This window comes from Piliocolobus tephrosceles, chromosome 3 (assembly GCF_002776525.5).
Source record: "Piliocolobus tephrosceles isolate RC106 chromosome 3, ASM277652v3, whole genome shotgun sequence".
NCBI classification, from domain to species: Eukaryota; Metazoa; Chordata; class Mammalia; order Primates; family Cercopithecidae; genus Piliocolobus; species Piliocolobus tephrosceles.
The window spans coordinates 50,406,827-50,428,474 of record NC_045436.1 but is presented as its reverse complement, the minus strand read 5'-3'; the positions used below and the strand labels follow the sequence as shown (position 1 = coordinate 50,428,474).

General features: G+C 38.3%; 1 protein-coding gene across 16 annotated transcripts in view; it reads right to left on the bottom strand.

Moving 5' to 3' along the window:
* Nucleotides 1-21,648, bottom strand: part of ELF2 (E74 like ETS transcription factor 2) — a 129,224-nt gene that overhangs the window by 12,582 nt on the left and 94,994 nt on the right. For 7 of the 16 annotated variants that reach the window (XM_023226017.3, XM_023226020.3, XM_031935316.1 and 4 more), the window contains 2 exons: nucleotides 2,981-3,094; nucleotides 1,419-1,592 (listed from right to left, as the gene is read on the bottom strand). In XM_023226017.3, coding sequence (XP_023081785.1) covers nucleotides 1,419-1,592; nucleotides 2,981-3,094 — 288 coding nt within the window. Of the gene's footprint in view, nucleotides 1-1,418; nucleotides 1,593-2,980; nucleotides 3,095-13,823; nucleotides 14,177-21,648 lie in introns of those variants that run through there. The other 9 variants (XM_031935314.1, XM_023226019.3, XM_031935315.1 and 6 more) reach the window with 3 other exon arrangements.

Below are 21,648 nucleotides of genomic sequence, written 5' to 3'. Positions count from 1 at the left end.
GGGTTTCATCATGTTGACCAGGCTGGTCTTAAACTCCTGACCTCAAGTGATCTGCCCACCTGAGACCCCCAAAGTGCTGGGATTACAGGCATGAGCCATCGTGCCCAGCATTAAATCTAAACAAACATTTCTTAACTATTTTGTGACAGCTCTCATTAGATGCAACCAGCCAAGTGCTATGTAGCAGGCAGTGGGTAAATAAGGCTATTTCTATGTATGCCTTTTGTTTTTAAATGATTACATCAGGAAGTAATTCTTCCTCCTAAATTATCTCATGTATACCTCTCTTGAGATGCATATAATCTATATGTACTGCAAGTGGGAAGACACTGTCTTATTCTCATCTCCCTTACAATAATGACCACAGAATGGTACACACTGTGGCAATCTGAAACACTGTATTTAATGAATAAAAGGAAATACCATTATTTCAAATGCACCTTTATTTTTACCTTTATTTTACTCTAAAATGTGAAGAGTTAGAGAAGAAAGGAGAATTAGATGAGTACTCAATTACTTACAATGTTATTTCTTTCCAATTTTACCCTTGATTTCAACAGAAAAAGACTCACTTACTGCCCATGTCCTCATGATGTTGAAAATGTGCTATTGGGATGAGGGGAGCAGAAATTTCAGCAGAAGTCAAATAGTAAGTGGAAATGCTCTTTACCCACTGGTGAGTTTATGCTAATCAGAAGTCTCTATCAGCAATCTTAGTGTTTCAAAGCAGAAGGTATTAAGGTAAAAATAGCATGATATATAATAAATGATATATAATATATAGTATATTATATATCATACTATGTATCATATATTGTATATAGTATATAAGTGATATATATAATATATACAGTATGACACATATATATATATATCACTGTTTATTTAGGTTTTTTGACATAGGGTCTTGCTATGTTGCCCAGGTTGGCCTCAAACTCCTGGGCTCACGCAATCCTCTCACCTCCTGAGCAGCTGGGACTAAAGGTGTGTCTGGCTTTTTAAAAAATATCCATGAAAGCAAGAGAAGACAAGACTTTGTAAAATAAAGAATAAAATGGTGTGTGTGTGTGTGTGGTTTTTTTTTTTAAGTAACCAAGTATCCATAAAAGGATCAATAAGGAGAAGATGGAGTAAGACAAGGTGCAGGGAATCTCTGATCTGCCTCCTGTGTGTCGAACACCTGTTAGATATCATTGTCAGACAATTATCCTCAAGCCTTACATACTAACTCCTTTAAACAATATGAGTATGTTAAAACACTAAATTAAAATCTCAATGTTGATTATTTGAGAATATCTAGTTAAGATAACATCAATCTTAAATCTACAGCATATACTATTTTCTATGTCCCTTGATGAGGAAAAAGGTAAGAAAAAAATTTTCACCTGCCTTTTCAGAAATCTATAAATATACTCTACCTTTTTTCTTTTTCATTGGTTCATGGCTATCTGGTGATGTTGGAATAGGAGAGGTATCCATTGGTTCAGACTCTTCAGTTGACACCTCCACTACAGTTTCTGTAATGACATCTGGCCTCATAGCAGCATGGATAAATTCTGGAGTTGATACACAAGGAGGAACAAACACTTCCACTATAAAAAAAAGTTGAAAAATTAAAATTTCCCACCCCCATCAATGTTTCTTATGTGGATAGTTCAATATTTAGAAGAGATGAGATTTATTAAGAATTAATCAAAGCAGGATAAGAGCTAATTTGCTGAATAGTCAATATGATTTAAACTATAAAAGGAAAATAAATGCCAGGAAAATCAACTTAAAGGGAAAATGTTAATTCTCTGGATAAAGCAAGGACCATGAGTAGTCACCCCGCTCTTTCACACTTTATACTTTCAAACTCAATGTAGAAAAATTCTAAATTATTCTAACAGTTGTGAAAGCATTTGAAAATAATAGTATAATAGTGAGTTAGTTAATAATTACTTTCTATCCACTTAGCCATCATTATTTTTTAACAGGTAATATGTGGCTCAAAATTTCAAAGATTTGTAAATATGTACTCAGTAAAACATAAGCACCTATAGTTCATTTTAGAATATGAAAAGGAAAACTTGCTCATTACAGAAAAGAAATATTACCTTTCAGTATTTAAAGTTTTATTTAATGTAAGAGTCCTGATGTTTTAGTCACCAAAACAGTAGGTACAGATTGTTATCTTGTATTCTAGCACATACAATAATGTTGCTCTGGCTTCCTTTGAATATGCACAAATAACCAAGACAAGACATTTCTATTTCAATTAAGAGATACACTTAATACATACTATCTTAGATTAATAGATTGACCAAAAATGCTGCAAATTTATTCTCATATCTCTGAGTAATACACAGGATTCTATTCAAATTAAGAAGTATGGTTGCTCTTATGGTAAATCCCAACGAGAAGGTAAGCCAGTCTTTTTGTATCAAGTCAAATTAACATTTGGGCATTAAATTTAGAACAAATCAGAATTGTACAAAATGACTATCAAAGTTGTTCTTAAAGACTAGGAGGGACCATAAAAAAATAAAAACTCACAATCTGAAGGATGTGTGAAAAATATGGCAAAAGTTCCCTTCTCTCTCTACCATGTGTGGTTCTCTGGAGTTACTGCCTGTTTATCATTGAATAAAGAATTGAAAGTGGTCCTAACAGGCAACTGCTCCCATCTATTATACTATGAAGGACTATGAAGGCTTATAACTTGCCTAGAGTTAAGGAAACAGACATTACAGTATAAATAGCTATTTAATAAATATTTGTCTACCTATAGTGGGTATTTTCTGTATCATTTGTTATGAAAATTAAGTATTTAAGACTTGGAGGCCTTGACAAATAAAGTTCAATTACTGCTGTCATATATTCATGTGTAATCTATCTTTGAGAATTCCCAACAATCCCCTTGGATTAAAAAAACAAAACTTTATTATAGACATATGAAGTAATATGACATGTTTAACATAAGAATGAACAGTTTACATACCAGGACTTCTTGAATCCCTCAAGCAGGTAGGAGATTCCATATGAAGCAGGGCTTCAGCAGCTTCAATTGTCTTATCTGTACAGTGTGCATTACTGCTATGAACTGATGCTTCCACTGGAGGAAAAATAAGTTCTACTCAATTAAAAATACACTAAACACATGACTAAAACATATTACTAAGAAAAAAACATATTCACTCCTGAAAGAGAAGTGAAAACTAAATAAATATAAAATAACACATGAGTAACTCTAAGCCATTGATATCTATTTGTCTATATAAATTACAGAAATAATTTTTAAAAAGCTAGTATCTACATTTTATAAAATGAATACTGATATAAAATGAATGCTGATTATAAAGTAACCAATGACATTGATTAGAAATTACTGAGAAGTTGGCCAGGTACAGTGGCTCACGCCTATAATCCCAGCACTCTGGGAGGCCAAGGAGGGTAGATCACCTGAGGTCAGGAGTTGAAGACCAGCCTGACCGACATGGTGAAACCCCGTCTCTACCAAAAAACACAAAAATTAGCTGAGCGTGGTGGCACACACCTGTTAATTCCCAGCTACTCGAGAGGCTGAGGCTGGAGAATTGCTTGAACCCAGGAGGTAGAGTTTGCAGTGAGTCGAGATCGCACCACTGCACTCCAGCCTGGGCGACAGAGTGAGACTCTCAAAACAACAACAACAAAAGAAATTACTGAGAAGTTTCTGAATCTTACTCAAAGGAAAACAAAGAAAGATCCTTAAAATTTGAACCCTGCATCAATTTTAGGCCAATACTAACTTGTAGGAAGGGAAGAAGGGGCAGGGAGAGGCTGGTTGTAGATTAACAACCCTGTGAGGGCAATTACATATTTTGATGTATCATGCCAAGTTAATTTAATTTAATCAATTAATAAATTAATTTAATCAATTAATTCAATTCTTACAGACTCTCTTGAATGACTAAGCCCTCCATATTCAAGGGTTCCGCATCAGCAGATTCAACCAACCTCAGATTGAAAATATTGCGGGGGAGGGAGAGGCAATAAAAAAAATACAACAATTAAAAATACAATGTAAATACTACAGCATTTTGTATAAGGGACTTGATTGAGCATTCTAGGATTTCAGTATCTGCCAGGTGGAGGAGGCATCCTGGAACCAATACCCCAGGTATACTGAGGGACGACTGTACTCTCCAGGCACGGCTGCCTAAAGATGGATAACAACATGCATTAGATTTACTGCCAGAGTACTTGGGAACTTTCTTTAAAATTAACCTTGCTCTCTTCAGAGCCTCAGTGGGTTTTAATCTAAGACTTTTTCTTAGAGTTTATTCTTCCCACGAAGCCTTCAAATTCTACCACCTTTTGTATTTCTCTTCTAGCACTTCCTTTATGCTTTGCTGATTATGTTACTTGTAAACAATGTGTACAGCAGTGGTTTGGGCTTTCAGGTCCAACAGCTTGGGTTCCAGTCTCTGCCACTTATTTCTGTTACCTGAGGTAAGCAACTTAATCTCTATCAAACTTTAATTTCCTCTTTCATAGGGCAAGAATATGATAATTTCTTATCATTCCTATAAGACTGTAAACTTCTTGAGGTCTGGGGGGCGAGCTTAACCAATCCTTACATATGCCATGGTTCCCAACATAGACTTTTCATGGAGCAGACATGCAGATTTTTTTTTTTTTAGACGGAGCCTCGCTCTGTTGCCCAGGCTGGAGTGCAGTGGCATGATCTCGGCTCACTGCAACCTCCACCTCTCAGGTTCAAGAGATTCTCCTGCCTCAGCCTCCTGAGTAGCTGAGATTACAGGCACATGCCACCACGCCTGGCTAATTTTTGTATTTTTAGTAGAGACGGGGCTTCACCATGTTGGCCAGGCTGGTTTCGAACTCCTGGCCTCAGGTGATACAACAGCCTCGGCCTCTCAAAGTGCTGGGATTACAGGCATGAGCCATCATGCCAGGCAGATATTTCTTTTATGTACTGAATTAAGGACAACCCACTGACCTTACAGGAAAATCAGCAATTCAAGAACAAATGTTATTATCTTAATGATATATTAATTTCACACCCTGATTTAAAATATTGAATAGTTATTTTGGTAAGAGGTTCTGAAACATGAATATTTAAGAGTCTCTAACTTGACAGATTTTTCTAAGCTGTCCCCTAAAGGAACTAAATGTTTATACAAATTTCATAAAGTCATATTACAAATTCATAAGCACTACACACTAACGATATGAATCTTTTAAAACTGTTTCCAGGAAACTTTTAATTGGGGGAAAAAAATCCAGTTAGTCTCAAAGTTCCCTAAATGCTAAAGCCTCAGTCTTAAACAACAGTCATTTGGAAAGCATTTATTTCAAAAACCCAATGACTGTTTTACCACCTGTTGCACATCATCCACAAGGTACTGGGTCTCTCCAGTTGCTCTTTCCATTTATGGAAATCTGTTCAAAGCTAAATGGTTCCAGAGAGGCAGCCAAACCTCTAAGTAAATCTATCTTTAGGTGACCCTGCTTACTCTTATCTGCAGCTTCACCGAAGCAAAGGATTCAATCAGCCTGTGTAGTTCAACTTTAAGAAAACTTAGCATTATTAAGTATAAGATACATTATTATTCTCAATTATTTTTTTCAAAATGCCTCCCTACAATACTCACATACACTAAGAAAAAAAAAACCTTGAAAAGCAAATTCTCCAGTTTTTAAAATTTATTCTAGCAAGCATTCTTTTTAAAGTCTGCTTGTGTTGCAGTTTAGCTCTTGTCTTAGGTGCTATTAATAAACTATCCTGGGTAAACTAATTCCTTATGTAATTATATTACGACACACCCTAAAACTTTACCATATTAAAATCAGAGCTTCAAGTATTCAATAATAATACAGCAAGAGAATTTTACTAGATTTTTTAATGTTTCAGCTTATAAACAAAATGAAATTTGCCTAACAGTTACTTACATATTACGTGCCCTGAATTCTTAGGTAGTTTGAGGCACATTTTCAAAACCATGATTTTGTGTTATTAAAATTGTTATGTCAATGGAAGTTTCTTCTTCAAGGTGTAATTTTTGCACATATTTCTGACCTCGATTTCCCCTTCCCCACTAAAATTCAACATAATATATTTCAGAAATATTTTATATTTAGAGTAAAATACATACACTTACTTAGAAAATTTACTCATTCATACTTTAAATTTAGGATGAGAACATAAAATAAACATAAATTACCTATGAAGTTATCAGCCAGAAGATCTAATACTCTATGTACAACTGACAAATGGTTGCTGACATTTACCATGTGCCCAGACCCTGTGCTATAAACCTGACACAAGTGTGAACAGATCTCCGGCCTCATGAAGCTTATACTACTATAGGTTGGGCATGCCCTTAGGACCAGAAGTGTTTCAGATTTCGAATTTAAAAAACAATGTATCTGCACTATATATTTCCAGTTGAATATCCCAAATCTAAAAATCCAAAACGCTTTAATGAGCATTTCCTTTGAGTGTCACATCAGTGCTCAGTTTTGCATTTTAGAACGCTCCATCTATAGTTCAGAGAGCATCAAAAACATAAATGGAAGATATTTCGAAACTAAATAAAAATGTCAAATAAACTTACTTTGTAAGTTAAAAGCATGTTAAGAGGAACACTGATTACTTTTTTGCTGCTTACTAATTTTATCTCGTCATTTTTATTTACTAACTAAAATAATGCAAAACACAAAAATCTAAGAGCCTATTCTCAGATCAATTTATAATAATGTACTAATGCCAGTTTCCAAAACTTAACACATTTTGTAAAAGTGAGCACTATCTTTTTATTTTTGTTTACATAAGTAACTTTTTACAACAGAAATTTAAGAAATATTTCTCCTACTTGTTTCTATAATTCAAAAAAATGCTCTTTGGTTCAGGTCAATAATTCAAATAAAATTTCAGCTATAATTTTGCACATTTCTTAAGAATAAGCATGAATTTAACAGTGTTGTGCAATCAAAGTAAGAAAGCTACAAGCAAGAGCTGAAAAGTAGAATTCCTTATCTTACTTAAAACTTGACTTACTGGTATCTTTCTATATCTACGAAATTTATGGAAAGAAAAAATAAATAACTCATTTTAAAAATAGAAACAATGGAGCTAAAAGTAGTCTGACAGGTATCATTTTCTAGTTACCACTGGTAGTGGGTATTGTTGGTCAATCCCCCTTGAAATAAATTTCAAGAACTGTTTTACTTTTTATTACAGTACCAAAAATAATATTTGCTCATACCTTCATTTAATATTGGTAAATATCTTCTTGTTCCATTTCTATCTTTCTAATCAACTGGTGTTTGTATGGTACTGCAGACTATTCCAGACTCACTCAACAGCTGTTACAAAATACCAAACTTGGTAATTAAGTCTGACAAGAGGCATACCTCTCAGCTTTGCATAAGAGAATGCTGGCAATGGATCTAGTTCATAAAAATGTTCTCAAGTCAAAAATAAAATTTAGTAGCAATTTAGTTTGAGAGCAGTGAAAAAAAATTAGAAAACACTTCATTAGGTGATAGTGGTATTCCCCTATAAGCAACACTATAAACTAACAGTACAAGGTCTTCACTCAACTACAGTACTGATTTACCACTACTTATCCTCTAAAGCCCCAAAGCAATACCAGTAATAGGTAAATGAAGAATACAAATGAAGGCAATGAAAAGGTGGAAAAGGTAATTAAAGGTCTGGAACACTCCATCTTTACCTTTTCCCCCTTGACTTTTTAATCAATATACTTGCATTATAAAGTATAAAAAGAAAAAAAGAATGGCTTTTCTTTTTTTCAACACTCTCGGAGGGGGAGAGCAAACTGCCCTCTGCAAGATGAAATCAACCAGAAATTATTTTCTAAACCAGAGCTGTCTGATAAAAATAAAAGCCACATATAATTTTAAATTTTCCAGTAGCTACATTTGTAAAAGCAAAGGAGAAATTAATACCTTCATTTAACCCAGAACATTGAATATTTTATTTCAATGTGTAATCAATATAAGGAAGTTTCCCACTGCTTGTTTTTGAGTTTAAATTAATTAAAATTTAAAAGTGAGTTTCTTAGCGACATTTTAAGTACTCAGATACATGTGGCTAGTGGCTTCCATATAGTACAGACCTAAAGAACACTGTAATTCAGCTATCCTCCAACCTTTTTTATCAGAGGACACTTTTACACTCAAAATACTGAAGACCTCAAAGAGATTTTATCTGTATTTATCATATTTGAAATTACAAAGAAAACTTCAAAATTATTAATTCATTTAAAATAATACACCCACTACTGCAAACACAAGTAATATTTTTTATGAAAAATAGCTTTTTTGAGACAAGGTCTCGCTCTGTTGCTTAGGCTGGAATGCAGTGGCATGATCATGGTTCACTGTAGCTTAGACTTCCTGGCTGTGATCCTCCCACTTCAGCCTCTCAGGTAGCTGGGACCACAGGCATGCACCAGCACAACCAGCTATTTTTATTTTTTTTAAGTGACGGAGGTCTCAGTATGTCGTCCAGGCTGGTCTCAAACTCCCAGGCTCAAGAGATCCTCTTGCCTTGGCTTCCCAAAGTGCTAGGATTACAGGCATGAATCACCATGCCTGGCCAAAAATAACTTTAAAAAAACAAAAAGTGAGTAACTTTGTTTTATATTTTTTTGCAAATCCTACTATACTTGATTTAATAGAAGGCAGGTGGATTCTCCTTCCTCTTTCAATCTATTGGAATAACCCATCTATACATAGCTCCTAACTCCTCTGTACACTTCTGAAAGTGAAAAGGTAAATAATGTCTTAGTATTATTTTCAAAACAATTTTGTCTTTACAGATCCTGTGAAAGGCTCTTGGGACTCCCGGAATCCAGGTCAGAGCGTTTGGTTTTTGAGAAGCGCAGCTGTACTTCATCATTGACTGTAATTAATAACAACCAAATTCTATCCCCAAGCTTATGTAAGTTTTAGCTTCTAAACATAAACATCAGTGTATAGATGACAAATTATGATTCGAGGCTGGGAGCTGTGGCTCACGCCTGTAATCCCAGCACTTTGGGAGGCCAAGGTGGGTGGATCACCTGAGGTCAGGATTTCAAGATCAGCCTGGCCAACACGGTAAAACCCCGTTTCTACTAAAAATACAAAAATTAGCCGGGCGTAGTGGCTCACGCCTGTAATCCCAGCTACTTGGGAGGCTGAAGTGGGAGAATCACTTGAACCTGGAAGGCAGAGGTGAGCCAAGATTGTGCCACTGCACTCCAGGCTGGGCGACAGAGCAAGGCTCCATCTCGAAAAATAAAATAAATAATAATAAGAAAGAAAAATTACGATTCTATAAGTTAAACAGTATTTGTCTACTCACATATAAAGAGTTTTTAAAAAGCTTTTCTTAAGCATTTCTTTGCATCTTTTTGAACATTTTGCTATAGATGTCACAAGGAATCAATCATTTTACACAACTATCAAACACAAGGAATCATTTTAAATAGTTACCAAAAACATTCTGCTGCCTGCCCTTCTCCACCAACCAAATTTGTTTCTAAAATAGTTATATGTTGAATGATTCTGACTGGCTATTTACATACGGACTGATGTGACCATGTAACTCAGTTTTTACATGAATTTTAGTACCAATGCTGCAATGATTTGTGAAGGGTAATTTCTTAAATTCCTTTGCAAATGAGCTTTTTTTTTTTTTGAAACGGAGTCTCGCTCTGTCCCGGGGCTGGAGCGCAGTGGCAGGATCTCTGCTCACCACAAGCTCCGCCTCCCGGGTTCACGCCATTCTCCTGCCTCAGCCTCCCGAGTAGCGGGGACTACCGGCGCCCTTCACCACGCCCAGCTAATTTTTTGTATTTTTAGTAGAGACGGGGTTTCACTGTGTTAGTCAAGATGGTCTCGATCTGCTGACCTTGTGATCCGCCCGCCTCAGCCTCCCAAAGTGCTGGGATTACAGGCGTGAGCCACTGCACCCGGCCCAAATGAACTTTTTAAAAAGAAAACCAGTGTCATTCCTTGAGTTTCATTTTAATGCATCTATTCACATACCGCTTTTAACTTTTTTTCATACTGCTAAATTTTTTTTCAATTTGATCTTTTCAAGATTGAGACTACATATTCCAATTTACAGTAAATCAGAAATGATTTCAATTTCATAATCAACTTTAATAATAGGTTTTGTCAGTGAAAATATTTAGGCTAACTTTTCAGAAAAATTTCACCTTCATTTAATAACTGCATTGTTCACCAAAACTTCTGGTTACCTTATTTCGCAAATGTGAAAAAAAAATAAAATAAGAAAAGACAAATAAAGAAAAAAGTCAAGGAAGGTATACTAGAGAATAAGGCAGAAATCTTCCAGAAAATCCAGACTGTACATATACAATACTTTCACATAAATATTAGGAAAGTAACAATGCTAGACATTTGTTTTTTCCTATATTAAGCTATACACACTAGAAATAAGCCTAAATTATTAAATAAACTATATTACAGACTTAAACATATGAAGAGCCTCAAGTTACAATTTGGCACACATTTTTATTTTCAAAGACTGGATAAAAAAAGTTAACCTCCCAATTACATAACGAACATATAGACATATTCACTCACATGGTGTAATATTTAAAAAAAAAAAAAAACCCAAGGAGAAGCCTTACCTTTCCATTAAGTATTTCCAAGCCACTTATTTTAGAGCTTTAAAAGTCATTAGGAATCATCTAGTCAACCCTGTCCTCTAAGAGAAAATGAAGCCCTAAAGAGGTTAAGTCACTAGCTAGTTTAGTGACAGCTAGATATAGATCCTCAACTCTTCAGGGTCAAGGCTTATTCTCATATATCATATTGTCCATGAAAGTTTTCTAAAGTATTTCGAGACTTTACTACAAACACACTTTGTAAAATGACAGTGAGTTTTAATAAATAACCTTATTTATTTCATCCTTTACTCAGACTCCTCTGGCAGCATGTTTATAGCTAAAGGAATGCATACATGATAAGGCCTCTAAAGGAAGAAAAAAAAAATCAAAAGTATATTAGAGCTTAACAGCTACCTTAACATGTGTAGCAACAGTGATAATATTAAGTGTTATATACTTGCTTAGAAACAAGTTATGCTGAAAATATTAACCTAAAGCTTATCTCCTCTAGAAGTTGTATAAATATCATTCTACACTAATCATCAACCCATTACAGCAATCACTGGAGCTATTTTTTACATTTATACATTATATAGATTTTCACCTGTCTCCCCAGACTGTAAAATCTTTGTGAGGACGAATTCTCTCTCACACTTGATGACTTCCCTCAAGGAGATAAAAAGGTATTCTGTCCATTACACAAACACAAACTTTAGAAACATTATCCTACCAATGCTATTGAAAATTGGCAGCAATAAAAATTTAGAATCATGATTCCTAATCTTCTGGGCCATCTTTCCTCCCAAACTTTTAACACACTGAATAAACCTTGGGTAAATGAGCAAACCTCTCTCAAGTTTCCTTCCAAAATAAGGCTTGTAAGGGAGCTTCAGATTACATGAACTTAATTGGTGAAATAACTTGAAAATAATTTTATGTAAAACATATTATTTACAAAACATTATTATCTTAAACTTTAAGATTCCCATATAGTACAGAAATGCAGTAGAGCTGGAAAACAGCACTTAACTTTTTGAAACCCCTTTATCAAAGGAAGACAAAACTTTTGTCTTTTCAAACCAAAGACAGTCTTTTATATACACACCTATACACTCCAAGGAAAATATCTACAGGCCATATTCAGTTTCGCTGGTAATTCCAAAAGCTTATGAAAAAAGACTTTCCAATGGCAAAGTTAAGCCCTCCTACCTTTATAGTATCTTTCAAAGTTTTGATGCAAGGGCATTCTAAGGTTCTGAGCGTTCGCAGCTACTGGAAACAACATGTCTTGAACTGTACATATTCAATAATCACAGAAATATCATTGACCCCACAACTTCATGTATCATTAGTACCAATAATATAAAGCCAAAAATTCCATCCCTTAATTCATATTGTAGTAATGGACAATATATACAAAGGAATCAAGTTCTCATTGTGCTCTCTTACTAAAACTTAAGTTCTTGTTCTGACCAGAAAGCAACTGTCAAACAGATGTGTTTTAATCACTACCCAGTAAACTGTATTTTCCTTTGGAACCTCTGAAATACATATTATTACATTTCATACAATAAAAGACTGGTCACCACTGCGTGGTATTCAATACCTATATATTATTTCAGACATTGAACCTACAGTGCTTCCGTTAACTTGGGATACACGTGTGTTCATGATTTCCCCCAAAAGAACTGAGTCACAGAGTTTTGCCAGGCAAACTACTAATTTCAAGTTCCTTACCTAAAAACAATGGATGGAAAACTGTCAAGATCTTTTATAGAATTACTGTGTTCCCTGAATATTTCTCATCGTCCACTTCCCATCCATGGCAATATGAAATAGGAACCGGGAAAAGGAACATGTATGCTTACTATTACAGTAAGTAAACAGTATTCAAGCAGTGCTACATCGATTCAGAACCCTCACTGCGCTGCTATTAAGCAAAGCTTCTTTTTCTATGTAACTTAAGTCCGTGCCCTTCCGCTGCAGCAGTGGCGCCGCACATCCCCCACCCCTGCGGCCACTTCCGTGTTTACACTCCTCTTCCCTCCAATTCCATGCGTACATTGTCAGCTTCACTCCCGCCCAATCTTCATTGGCCCAGCGAGGGCCCGTAGTCCCGCCCCCAGAAATCAACGTTCTAATTTGGAACACCTCAGAGAGCAGATTGGAACCAGAGGCCTGTCAATCCCGTCCGTTCTGTCCTTTCCGAGGCGCTTCCGCTGTGGTGGGAGGTTTGGGGGGGAGGGGGGAAAGGGGCAATTCCGTGCTGAGACTTCCCTAGGGCCAAGACTCCCCCCCTCCCGCCTCGCTCCTTAACATTCACCCACTGTTTACAAAAATAAATGTTCTTCTCTGACGCCGAACCCTCCAGGTCAGGGGTACAAATATATTCTGTGTTCTTCCCATTCTCCCCCTAAAAAAAAACCCACGAGGGAAGGGGCATAAACCTAGTTTCTTTACAGCCACCCATTAAATGAGCAAAGGGAGGCGGGCCCCTGAAACATCATCCCGCTTACTCAACATTATTAAGTGACCTGTCCAGGACCGTTACTCCTGAGACTGCATAAGGTGGGAATGTGCGGAGGAGGGAGGGTCAGAGCATTTTTTTTTTTTTTTTGGCGGGTATCGGTCCACCGGACATCGCCCCTGGCTGCCTGGTCCATGCGGAAGTCATGGAATTGTGGACGAAGTCTGAAGGGAGAACCGAGCGGGGGTGGCGAGCGTTCCCTGGAGAAGCCCGCCGCCCCCGACCGCGGGCAGTAGCGGCCTCTCCGGCCAGACAGCGTGGCAGGCGCAGCCGAGAGACAACAGCCTCACTCACTTCCTGGTTCCTCAGCAACTGGGGTGAAGCGCACAACTCGTCCGCCCCCGAGTCCCCAACTTAACCGCGGCTCCGTTCTCCAGCACCCGCTGCCAGCGCTCCGCCCGGCAGCTGCTGCTGCTGCTCGCCGAACCCACCCTGAAGCGACAGCGCCGGATTCGAGGCAGGTTACTCTCCAAGGTGATCACTTCCTGATTCGTCGCCTCCATTACTTCATTCACTCCCCCCTTTCCCCCAGCCGCCCCAGTGACTGTGAGGTGGACACTGTACCCCCAGCACAGACTGCTACAGGGGAGTCACTCGCCTTCTGTGCACCCCCTCTCCTGCTGCACCGATGCACGGGAGAAAAGTTCCCCTGTCCTTACCGGCCCGGATGAGCAGATCCAGCTGGTTCGTGGGTCCCTCATGCAGAGACGTCGCCATGTTTATCCCGGGGCTGGAGCTGCTGCTTCACATTGACTTACACCGTGAGCAGCGGCGGCAGGGGAGGAGGCGGAACCCGCGGCCGGAGACACACGCCGTGCGACCGACACACACTCACGCACTCGCACACACTCCGACGCCCGGATCCTTGCGCGTCCTCCGACAGGAAGCCGAGGCCGGCCCGCCTCCCGCCGCCGGGCTGAGAAACCCCACCACCTAACGGCAGGGGCAGGGGCGGTGGCGGCGGCGGCGGCGGCGGCTGTGGCGGCCGCCCCAGCTGGCAACGCGATCCTTCCGCCCCGCGCCCAGACAGGAAGTCCCGGACGCTCGCTCCGGAGAGCGGCAGCAGCCTGCGGCGAGAGACACCTGAGGCTGGGAAACGGCTCCGGGAGCCGCGCGAGGACACAGACCCTCGGCAGGAAGAGGCACATTTCACGCTCTGCGGAAGAAAAGTCTGCAATTGCCCCCCCTCTGGAAAAGAGCCATTAATCATATTTTCTTCCTGGAAGCAATCTAATACCTAGTCCTGCAGCTGTAAATAAAGGTGGCTATTTAACTTCTTTCGGCTTTTTCAAACCTTATGCAACGTGTAACCAGTTCACTTGAAACATCTGCACTTTAACACAGGAACACCAACAAAAAAGTCATACCTAGAACATATTCTGAAACCTTTACTTGGAAAGTAAGGAGTTCCCAACTTTCGGAGACCAACTTCGTCCTTTTCCCTTAACAGAAGTGTCAAAGAGCACATTAAACGGGTACTTAGTAGAACACACCCACCTCTGGAGATTAAACTCCCCCAATATGCTAATCATGAAATTCATGTACCCTTTCATTTCTGTTTGGTTCATTTGGAAACATTTATATTGTCATTTACTTCAAAAAAAAATTCTTGCTGCAAACCTTATTACAAATACATGTTAAAATACAATGGACGAGGGAGATAAATCGCCAATTTAATGACTAAATTTACTGAACACAAGAAATCAAACCAATATAATGACGAATGACGCTTCATTAAAATGCTTCCCTGGTTTCAGAATTTCATAATACATAAATTGTTTGAAACAAAGGGTTATCCTAAAGTTGTTGGCACACAAAACTTACATAAAGGAACAGTGCCTCCTACAGAGTAAGTGCTCAGTATTTGATGAATAAACAAAAAGATCTGGCAGTTACAAATTTAAAATCACAAGGTGACAATTTTTATGATCCGAATTAACTGTGTAGAGAAAAAAAGTTTTCAGTGGTAACATTAAAGCGATATCATTTCATAAAATCTTGCCCAACCTGAGTGCAGCATCAGAATGGATTTACATAACCCATGACTATTTTTTCTCATTTGTCCTAATATTCATTTATTCTCTTGGTCCTTTTACCCTACCCCTATCACCATGATCCTCACTCTCCCAAAAAAGAACCTACATGCTATTTCCAAAGTACAACTCCTCTTTAAATAAGGATCTCTTTCTTGAATTAGGTAAACCTGCCATGTATGGGACAAAATGAACTACATGGTAGCTTTTGTATTTTATTGCCAATCAGTTTAAAGTAAGCATCATCCTTAGCTGGGCATTGTGATGGGCCTGTGCACCTAGGGACTCAAGTCTGAAGCCAGCCGTTTTCTTGAGCCCAGGAGTTTCGGGTTGCAGTGAGCTATGATCGCACCACTGCACTACAGCTAGTTATTTGAGAACCACAGAGTTAGTCCACTTCTTCACTTTACACATTGGGAAACTGAGGCCCAAGAAGTTACTTAACAAAGTTTACAAAGTATCTTATTACTTCAAGGTCAAAACTCTTACAAAACAGTCTTCTATAAAATTTAGAAGTTATAAGAAGATAAAAGTTAAATCCATGTTACTACTATTATATTTATAGTATTATAAACTGCAAAATGGTTGATTTTTTTTTAATGCCAAAGGTAAAGCAATGGGAAGTTAAGAGAGAAAAACGGAAGAAAAAAGTTTTGAGAAGTGAATAATGCGAGAATAGGAAGAGGCCAAGCTGTCTTAACTTTTTCTCATACAACAATGAAATTCAAAGTTGGTATCTTGAGCATGTTTAGGGAAAAAACAGGGTCAAGAAAACCATAAGAAAAATATGTCTGTGAAGGACAAGTTGGAATCACGTAATTTAAGAGCACCAAGTAAAGTCTGGTCTGTCAACATCAGAAAATAGACAATAGTTATAGAAGTGCAGTCTACAGATGTACAAAGAAAAAAGATGAATTATTTCATATATTTTATACTACTGTTTAAATGTCTATTTGAGCTTTTTATGTTACTGATTTATTTAATAGTCAGGTTTTATAAAGTATTATTAAAATGAAGATGTTCAAACCCATAGTCATAAACTAATTCATTTATTCAACAAATTATTATCCAGTACTTACTTTAAGCAAGTTTCTGTTGTAGATGTTTATTAAGCTGGTAGCACTAAATTATGTAACAAAAGGAAGAAATTAAGCCTTCTCAATTCATACAAAATTCCCCACCCACCAAGGGTGAAAGTCTTAGAGACAGTATGATACACAAGACTGCTTATATATGAAATTAAGTAATAGGGTGTATGTACAGTGGGTATAATTACCACCCAAGGATGTTAAATTATTTATAATTATAAAAGCCTTCATAAGGCATACATTTTTAATAGGGGTTCAAAGAGGCAAATTTTTGTTAATGAAATGTGTATTTTTTCTGAGGAAAAGGACTATGGCTAATTTTAGATTCTCAGAGGATCATAACTCCTAAAAGTAATTTTATTATAAGTCTTTCTGTCATATGTACAACCATGAAAATCCTCTGATGAGTAAGGGTCCAGTATGTACTGTTTTTGATACGTACTTAGCTTAGGTGTGATCTGACTTAGGTTCATGTTTTTTGCATTTTAACTTATCCCTGGGCCAGGCTCTCCTTGAGACTTGTTGATTCTTCGCTTTATGATTTATACTAGACAAACCATTCCGTTCAATTCTTAGCAGCCACTGTTAGAAGACTGTCAGCTAAGTATTGCAGCTAGTCATTAATTAATTCATTTATTTATAGAAACAGGGTCTATCAAGGCTGGTCGTCAACTCCTTGCCTCAAGAAATCCTCCTGCCTTGGCCTCCCAAAGTGTTGGGATTACAGGCATGATTTGTGCCCAGCCCTGCAGCTAGTCTCCTCTATGGGTGTTAGACAGACAACGTTTTTTCTTTTCTTTTTGAGACGGAGTCTCGCTCTGCCGCCCAGGCTGGAGTGCAGTGGCGTGATCTCAGCTCACTGCAAGCTCCGCCTCCCAGGTTCACGCCCTTCTCCTGCCTCAGCCTCCCAAGTGCTGGGACTACAGGCACCCCCCCACCACGCCCAGCTAATTTTTTGTATTTTTAGTAGAGACAGGGTTTCACCGTGTTAGCCAGGATGGTCTCTATCTCCTGACCTCGTGATCTGCCCGCCTTGGCCTCCCAAAGTGCTGGAATTACAGGCATGAGCCACAGCGCCTGGGCACAAGCAACTTTTTAAAATAGCATCTATTAAGCACCAAATGTACATGAGTTAAAAGTTAATTATCTCTATAAACAACATTTATGACAACTGATTTCAAGGGTTTGAGTTCTCTATTATCATCGAAGAATATGTAGTATCTTGAATCCACTGGAAAAAAATTTGCAATTCTTGTGAAACTTTACAAGGGCCCATATATAATTTTTGTTTAGCATGTTTATGAAAAATTACAGGCTGGGCACGGTGGCTCACGCCTGTAATCCCAGCACTTTGGGGGGGCCGAGGCGGGTGGATCACCTGAGGTTGGGAATTTGAGACCAGCCTGGCCAATGTGGTGACACCCCGTCTCTACTAAAAATAAAAAAATTACCTGGATGTGGTGGCACATGCCTGTAGTCTCAGCTACTTGGGAGACTGAGGCAGGAGAATCATTTGAACCCAGGAGACGAAGGTTGCAGTGAGCCGAGATCATGCCACTGCACTCCAGCCTGGGAGACAGAGCAAGACTCTCTCTTTAAAAAAAAAAAAAATTTACAATAAAAATTTTAACTGAAAATATACTAGTCAAATCTCATTTAATTCGAAAAGGAATATTTAGATTAACTAATTTTTTCTTCTCTTACAATACTTTCTGAACTCTACCCACTGAAAAATTCTTCAAATGTCAATACTGAGTTTTTAATTGCCAAATCCAGTGACCTCTTCTCAGTCTCCATATTACTGCTTCTCCAAATATTGTTGACTACCCCTTTATTGAAATCCTTCCCTTCGTTTGATTTTCATGATAGTAAACTGTCTTTGTTTCTTCCTATTTCTTTTCAGTTGTCTTCACCCACTTTTACACCACCGTTAAACATGACTGTTTCGCCCAAAGTGTGATCCTTAGCCACCTTGTCTCCTCATTCTCCACTCTCTCCCTCTAGAGTGGTATTATCCACCCCCACCGAGGACTTTTTTTCTCTTTTTTTTTTTTTTTTTTTTTTCTGAGACGGAGTTTCGCTCGTTGCCCAGGCTGGAGTGCAATGACGCGATCTTTGCTCACCGCAACCTCCACCTCCCAGGTTCAAGCAATTCTCCTACCTCAGCCTCCAGAGTAGCTGGGATTACAGGAATGCACCACCACACCCAGCTAATTTTGTAGTTTTAGTAGAGACGGGGTTTCTCCATGTTAGTCGGCTGGTCTCTAACTCCTGACCTCCGGTGATCCGCCCACCTCGGCCTCCCAAAGTGCTGGCATTACAGGCGTGAGCCACCGCGCCTGGCCAAGGACTTTCAATACTATTACTATACTGATTCAAAAATCAGCATATCAAGTCTCGATTTACTTTTTAAAAAATATATAGGTACTAATTTCCAATTGTATAATAAACATCTCTACTTGAATAACCAACAGATAACTAAAGATCCTTTATCTACAGATTTCATTTACTCTATCAGTAACCATCATCTTACCAGGTTAGAAAACTTAGTCATCTATGTTCCTAGTTTAAGAACTCATCTCTTTTCCATTTTTAGGGGGATTTAAACCATATAGGAAATTACTAAAAATAATGTAACATAGTCATATCCCCTTCTCAACCAGAACCTACAACTACTCATTTATGCTGTAAGATTGTTTTCCCCCTAAGAAATAACATATAAAAGATGAAGATGGCATTTTTGAATACGACCCCCAGACCTCCTTCCATCTCTCCAGAGAAATTGCTGTCATGAGTTTAGTGTATATTCTTCCATTCTATTTTTTATACTTTTACATGCATATATATTTACATTATGTACATATGTGTTTGTATATGTATCCCTGAATGACATATAGTATTATTTTACATGCTCTGGGTACATAAATGACATTAAACTACATATGCCATTCTAAAATGTATTTTTTAACATTCAATATTTATATTCTATCCATGTCAGTATAAGTAAATATAGCTATGCTTTTTAAATGCTACAAAGTATTCCAATGTATGCATTTACCCCATTTTATTCATCACTTATCTAAGTTATTCATCACATTATCTAATAAAGTTATTCATCACATTAGCAGAGAGTTTCCATTTCTCACTTTTATAAATAATTCTGCAAAAAAAAAATTGTGTTTTCTTAAACATGTATGCTAGAGTCTCTCCACATCATATACCAACAAACAAAGTTTCTAGGTCATAAAATAAACATTTTCTTTTTTTCTTTTTTGGTATGGGTCTCACTCTGTCACTGAGGCTAGAGAATAGTGGCATGACCATAATTCACTGCAGCCTTGAACTTCTGGGCTCAAGTGACCCTCCACCTCAGCCTCTTAACTTAGCTAGGACTACAGTCATATTCCATGCCTGGCTAATTTTTTAAAATAATTTTAGAGGGTCTGGCCATGTTACACACGATAGTCTTGAACTCCTGGTCTCAAGATAGCCTCCCACTGGTCTCCTGAGTAGCTAAGACACATACCACCACACTCAGCTTGTAAGTACAATTTTAATTTGACATAATTCTGTCCAAAGTGGCTATGCAAGTCCAGTGGTTTGGTAGAGTTACCATTTTTCTCACATGCTTGTCAATCCAAGATATAAGCTGAATTTTTAAATTTCTGCCATGTGTTGAGTAACAAGAAATTTTTCATTGTCGTATTAACATGCATGTATTTAAGTATTAAGAATAAATATTTTTCATATACTTACTGACCATTAACATTTCCCCTGTGAATTCACTATTCATGTCCTTGGCCATTTTTCTACAAAGGCATGAAATAGAATATAGTAATTTGTTTTTGAGACAGTGTCTCCCTCTGTTGCCCAGGCTGAGTGCAGTGCTGCTATCACAACTCAGTGCAGCCTCAACCTCCTGGGTTCAAGTGAACCTCTCACTTCAACCTCCCAAGTAGCTGGGACTCCAGGTGTGTACCATCGCACCTGGCTAATTTTTTATTTTTTGTAGAGATGGGAGGATCACTTGCCCAGACTGGTCTCGAATTGCTGGATGCAAACAATCCTCCCACCTTGGCTTCCCACAGTGTTGGGATTACAGGCATGAGCCACTGTACCCAGCCAGAAAATAATACTTTTCAAAAATACAGAAGATTCACAAAACCAGAAGATTACTTTGAAAAGATTAATAAAATAAACAGATTTTGGCAAAGACTGTCAAGAAAACAGAATATATACAGAGAATATATATATATATGTATATATATAATATGGAACAAAAAGGGTGAAATAACCACAGATATAATTGATATTTAAAAATAATAAAATAGACCGGATGTGGTGGCTCACTCCTGTAATCTCAGCACTTTGGGAGGGTGAGGCGATTGGATCACCTGAGGTCAAGAGTTCAAGAACAGCCTGGCAAACATGGTGAAACCCCGTCTCTACTAAAAATACAAAAATTAGCTGGGCGTGGTGGTGCACGCCTGTAATCCCAGCTACTCCAGAGGCTGGGGCAGGAGAATTGCTTGAACCTGGGAGGCAGAGGTTGCAGTGAGCTGAGATCGTGCCACTGCACTCCAGCCTGGGCAACAGAGCGACATTCCATCTTAGAAATAAAATAAAGTAAAATGCTACCAAAAAAAAAAAAAAAATAGAGCCGGGCGTGGTGTCTCACACCTCTAATCCCAGCACTTTGGGAGGCCGAGGTGGGTGGATCACCTGAGGTCAGGAGTTTGAGACCAGCCTGCCTGAGCAACGTGGTGAAACCCCGTCTCTACTAAAAACAATACAAAAATAAGGTGGGGGTGGTGGCGGGCGTCTGTAGTCCCAGCTCCTCGGGAAGCTGAGGCAGGAGAATGGCGTGAACCCAGGAGGCAGAGCTTGCAGTGAGCCGCGATTGTGACACTGCACTCCAGCCTGGGCGATAGAGCCAGACTCCGTCTCAAAAATAATAATAATAATAATAATAATAATAATAATAATAATAGGCTGGGCACACTGGCTCACGCCTGTAATCCCAGCACTTTAGGAGGCCGAGGCGAGCAGATCAAGAGGTCAGGAGATCAAGACCATCCTGGCTAACACGGTGAAACCCCGTCTCTACTAAAAAATACAAAATCTTAGCCGGACCGGGCGGCGGGTGCCTGTAGTCCCAGCTACTCAGGAGGCTGAGGCCGGAGAATGGCGTGAACCCGGGAGGCGGAGCTTGCAGCGAGCCCAGATCGCGCCACTGCACTCCAGCCTGGGCAACAGAGACTCGGTCTCAAAAAAAAAATTATAAATAATAATAATAATAATAATAATAAAATAGTATTATGAACAATTATATGCTATTAAAGTTGACATCTGGATGAAACATA